This window comes from Myotis brandtii, unplaced genomic scaffold, assembly GCF_000412655.1.
Source record: "Myotis brandtii unplaced genomic scaffold, ASM41265v1 scaffold1127, whole genome shotgun sequence".
In the NCBI taxonomy this organism is placed as follows: Eukaryota; Metazoa; Chordata; class Mammalia; order Chiroptera; family Vespertilionidae; genus Myotis; species Myotis brandtii.
Window position 1 is genome coordinate 102,402 of NW_005353875.1, and position 5,049 is coordinate 107,450.

Here is a 5,049-nt window from a genome sequence, read left to right on the forward strand (position 1 = left end):
CTGCAGACTGGAGGGTCCCAGGTTCGATTCCGGTCAAGGGCATGTACCTGGGTTGCGGGCACATCCCCATTAGGAGGTGTGCAGGGGGGCAGCTGATCATGTTTCTCTCTCATTGATGTTTCTTACTCTCTATCCCTCTCCCTTCCTCTCTGTAAAAAAATCAATAAAATATATTTTAAAAATAAAAAAGACTGTGTGCCTGGCCTATGTGGCTCAGCGGCTGAGTGTTGACCTATGAACTAGGAGGTCATGGTTTGATTCGTCAGGGCACATGCCCAGGATGCAGGCTCCATCCCGGGAGGGGGCATGCAGGAGGCAGCTGATCCATGATTCTCTTTCGTCATTGATGTTTCTCTCTCTCTCTCCCTCCGTCCCTCTCTGGAGTTAATACAAATATATGAAGAGAAAAAAGACTTGCACAGAAGGCATGTTAACTTGGACTTCTGGGCACCGAGTCTAGGCATCTTCCTGGGCTCCTACCCGTACATCCTGGCCTACTTAGTGCTCACGGTAGATGTGACCCAGCACTGCCAGGAGGATCACAGCACTGACAGACGAGGGGAGGGAGGAGGGGAGGTGCCTGAGTGACGCTCTCACAGACCCTGCATGGAGCAGGGCAGCCTGACTCGGCTCCCCGCCCACTACTTGCTCCCTGAAGGGCCTGTGAGTACATCCCACTCAGCAGAGGGTCTCTGCAGATGTCACCACGGCCTCCCTCTTCAGTGGCCTGAGCAGGGGGACTGCTAGGGCTGCCCAGGCGGCCACTGGACTCACAGGCCCCGAGAGGCGGCTCCTCTCCGCCCATCACAGGCGAGGCGGGCGGGGAGCCAGGGAGACCCAGGCAGGAGCTGGGTTGGGCCTGCGGCTGCTGGTTCAAAGATGGAAGAAGGGCCGCGTGGAAAGCAGGAGGAGGAGCGGGAGAAGGTGAGGCCGCAGCCAGCCGACGCCCGGATTTCAGCGTGGGAGACCCAAAGCAGAGGCCCCAGCGATACAGGCCAGGCCGAGCCCAGCTCCCAGGTAGGAACGGGCGGTAACAGATCCTGCTGGCAAGTTAGTGGGGCCGTGTGCAGCCACAGGGAACCAACGCACAGCTCAGAGGGGCGGAGCTGCTGGTAATGAGAAACCGCCGGCGAGAGGCTGAGGGAGAAGTCACTGCACAATCACTTCAGAGGCGAAGCCAGCTGGTCCCAGGGGGATGGCGCTGCCACCTCCAGGCCTGGCCTCACCACCTCACAGCTCACTGCCAACGCAAACGGCCTGAGCAGTTATGGGAGTCAAAGTCGGAGAGGATTCCTCCTTGTAAAATGGGTTGTAAAAGTAGAGACAAAGCGCCGTTTGGAGGTTAGCTCTGGAGCACAACATGTGGTCCGCCCCCGCCCAGCCCCAGCAGGTTCCGGGGAGGGGGGGGTGGCTCTCCACCTGGAGAAACCAGTGGCTGTCGTCTTCCCCCTGGGGAGGGCATTTCTTGCCCCCAGCAGGAACCCGGAGGTGCTGAAGGAAGGAGCGATCAGTGTACTCTGAAACAAAGGCAGGGGCCGTCCTCAGACTCCCCCCTCTGTGGTGATGGCAGGGACCCGGGGACCAGGTCTGGGCTGGGTCCCCATGAGGCAGGACGGCCATGGAGGGAAAGCACACGGTCCGGGTCTTACAAGACGGAACACTCCAGAAGGAAGAGCAATGACTGCTTACCCTGGGCTTGGGCTTCACCCGTGTGGCTGGCATCCTTTCCTCCTCACCGAGAGTCCTCGCCTGGGGAGGGGCAGCGCGCAGGGCAGGTGGGGCTGCGGGAGAAGAGAGGTCAGGAGGCTGGCCGGCCTTCTGGGCTGTCCTGGAGTCTCGAGGGTGAGAGCCCAGAGGCCCTCGCCCTGGACACACACACGTGCTCACAGGCGCGCACACGCACAGGACAGGAGGTCGGAACACCGGGAGCACCAGAGGTCAGCTCGCAGTGTCCGGAGAGGACAGGAGAGGCCACAAGTTTCCCCCGTGGCACCCGGCACAAGTCTCGGACGGGGACGGCTCCGTGAAGACGTGGTAGAGAGAGCTGTATTCACTCTGGCACCGGGCCAGGGCACTGGGGGTGCACCTGAGTTAATGCAGACAGACAGTAAGCAGCAGACACAGTAAGTCAGCAAATTACACGGTGTTTGGGGAAAAGCTCAGTTGTTCTCCACACTGTGAGCTGAGCTGTGGTTCTCCCGAGGTTCTGACCTCTGTCCTGTGTGTGCGATGTGAGCACACGTGTGTCCGGAGAGGGGTGTCCTGCAGTGTCACCCTAGTCTCACACTCGCTACCTGGACCCAGCGGCAGGCCACCAGGTTAGGGGTGATCCTACAGACGCTGGAAATGCCAAGCTTCCAATCGTGGCTGGTCTTTCGGGGGGACAGCCTCCACCCGGGAGCACCCAGAGTCTCCTCATTAGAAGAGAAGACCCTCTTACCACTCAGGAATTTACATGCGTGGGGAGCCCTGTGTCGGAACCCAGGGGCAGATAACCTGTTTTTCCCCCCTATTGTTACACACGTAGCGTGTTAGACAGCAGTGAGGGCTGGGTAAGGAAGCTTGGGACTGGTGGGTGGGTGGGCAGAGGCAGGTGGCAGAAGTAGAATGTTTACGGGGAGGCCCTAGCTGGTGTGGCTCAGTGGACAGAGCGTCGGCCTGTGGACTGAAGGGTCCCAGGTTCGATTCCAGTCAAGGGCACAAGCCTGGGTTGTGGGCTCCGTCCCCAGTAGGGGGAGTGCAGGAGGCAGCTGATCAATGATTTTCTCTCATCACTGATGTTTCTTTTTCTCTCTCCCCCTCTCTCTCTTCCTCTCTGAAATCAATACAAAAAAAAAAAAAAGAATGGTTATGGTGAGCCTCTTGGAGAAGGTGAGACTGGAGCGAAGGTGGAGGGGAAGGGAGGAACCGAGGCCGGAAGAGCCGTGAGGCCCCGAGGGGATGTTGTAGGGCCCAGACTCGGAGCACATGGGCAGCCAAAGGTCATACACAGACTCTTGCCTAACCCGCCCCACTCTGGGCGCAGTCCCGTGTGGTCCTTGTCTAACAGGGGAGGGAGCGGGCACTGAGAGGTTAAGTGACTGTCCCAAGGTCACACAGCTGACGACACAGTGGTCACACCTGGCTGTCCTTCTCCAGGGCTGTGTTCAACACGACACCAGGCCTCCGGGCTCCTTCCTCAGACCCCGGGACGGCCGGGGAGCCGGGGCCGGGAGGCCGCACCCTTGTGACAAACATCCCCCAACAGCAGAGGAGGCGGATCTCCTGGCTCCCTGGCTGCCTCACAGCAGGAAAACTCTCGCTGGTGGTTTCTGTTTCGTGTGGACTTTCGTGTTCTGCGTCATGACAAATCTGATCCGTGTGAAGGTAGAAAAAGAAAAGAATCGCGCTTGAAGTTGCTCACCGAATGAATACATGGCCTGCTCGCCCTGCGCTGCTCAGGTGGAACGGGTTGCTCCGGGCAGCGCCGTCCTGTGGTTGCTCATGGCCACGCACCCCGAGCCAGAGAAGCACGTTCTTGTCCACAAGGCGACGTTCTCCGAGGACCTCAGCAGGGCTGGGGAGGAGAGAGCAGCAGCCTGAGGCAGGGGATGCTGGTGCGAAGCTCGCCCCTGCCAACGGCCCGCTGTGGGGCAGCGACTCGGCCTCAGTTTGCTCATCTGCGCATGGGGTGAAGGAAGCCTGGCTCCGCCGGCTGCTAGGCATGGGCCTGAGCTCGCTCCCGGCATCCCGGCACACGGTCGTTCCCCGTCCCTTCGCACAGACAGCCTCTGGCTTCCTCGCAGCCGGGACCCAGCAAACATTCGAAGGCCAGCCCCTCCCTGATGCCGGCCCAGAGGCCAGTGACATGCATATACTTCTCTACAGGCCCGAGTCCCGCTACGACAGAACGCTGGGTGCTGCAGGCGGAGATGGGAGGGAGAGCCTTCCCCGCCTGCGCCTGCGGGATGGGGCTGGGGATGTCCCCACCGTGGGGAAGCGCAGGGTCAGGCTGCCTTTGCCCATCTGGATCCTGAAAGCACCGGCCACTCACCCCCCCCCCTCCAGCAGATTAATTTCATTCACTGCCAGATGCCCCGATGGAGCCCGTTTGTGCCCCAGAATCCCTTGGGAGCTGCTTAATGACTGGTGACGGCTGTGCCCCACGCCAGGCCCATCAGAACAGAGTCTCTGAGGACTGAATCTGGGCCTCTTTTTAATTTTTTTTTAAAGCTTCCCAAGGTGACGCTCAGGCGGAGACCCGGTCCAGAACCCCGGCCTGAGTCTCTGGGCCTCCAGGTGGGGCCGGAGATGGGACCTCCCTCTGTGGAAGCCTGGACTTCTGCTCAAGGGCTCGCAGCCACTGCAGGTGGCCATTCCCGCTTTGGAGGGACCGGGATGCCCACGGGAAGCCTGGGCGTGAATCTGAGCACAGCACCTACTGCCATCCCATAATCCCTTCACCTACTCTACTTTTCTTTTTAAAAATACCTTCTATTGATTTCAGAGAAGAAGGAAGAGTTAGGAACACCAACGATGAGAGGGAATCATTGATCGGCTGCCCCCCAATGGGGACCAAGCCCACCACCTGGGCATCTGCCCCGACGGGGAATCGAACCTCGACCTCCTGGTTCACAGGTGGACGCTCAACCACTGAGCCACACTGGCCGGACCCTACTTTACTTTTCAAAATACTCACTGTCACCTGTTATAGGTTTGTTTATTTATTTATTGAAGCATATTTTTATTGATTTCAGAGAGGAAGGGAGAGGGAGAGAGAAACATCCATGATGAGAGAGAACCATGGATCGGCTGCCTCCTGCAGGCCCCACACTGGGGAGCGGGCCCATCACCTGGGCATGTGCCCCGACCGGGAATCAAGCCGCGACCTCCTGGGTCACAGGTCGACGCCCAGCCACTGAGCCACCTGTTACAGGTTTAACCCGGGTCTCCTTGCTAAACGCAAGCTCCAGGTGTGGGAATAAACAAGTCATCTTTTCTGTCAAAGAGCAGCTTAGACCACCGCCAAGATGTCCGCATGGCTGGCAGCTCCCCTGGGGGCCGCCATCT

At 59.3% G+C, this 5,049-nt stretch overlaps 1 protein-coding gene across 2 annotated transcripts in view; it reads right to left on the reverse strand.

Moving 5' to 3' along the window:
* The window catches only part of ZNF667 (zinc finger protein 667), a 20,848-nt gene extending 16,972 nt beyond the window's left edge, over positions 1-3,876 (reverse strand). Inside the window, exons 1-2 of one of the 2 annotated variants that reach the window (XM_005857793.2) lie at positions 3,404-3,876; positions 1,690-1,781 (exon numbers count right to left, since the gene is read on the reverse strand). In XM_005857793.2, coding sequence (XP_005857855.1) covers positions 1,690-1,781; positions 3,404-3,416 — 105 coding nt within the window. In that variant the 5' untranslated portion in view covers positions 3,417-3,876. Of the gene's footprint in view, positions 1-1,689; positions 1,782-3,403 lie in introns of those variants that run through there. The other variant, XM_014547669.1, reaches the window with a different exon arrangement.
* Between the last annotated feature and the right edge of the window lie 1,173 nt (positions 3,877-5,049).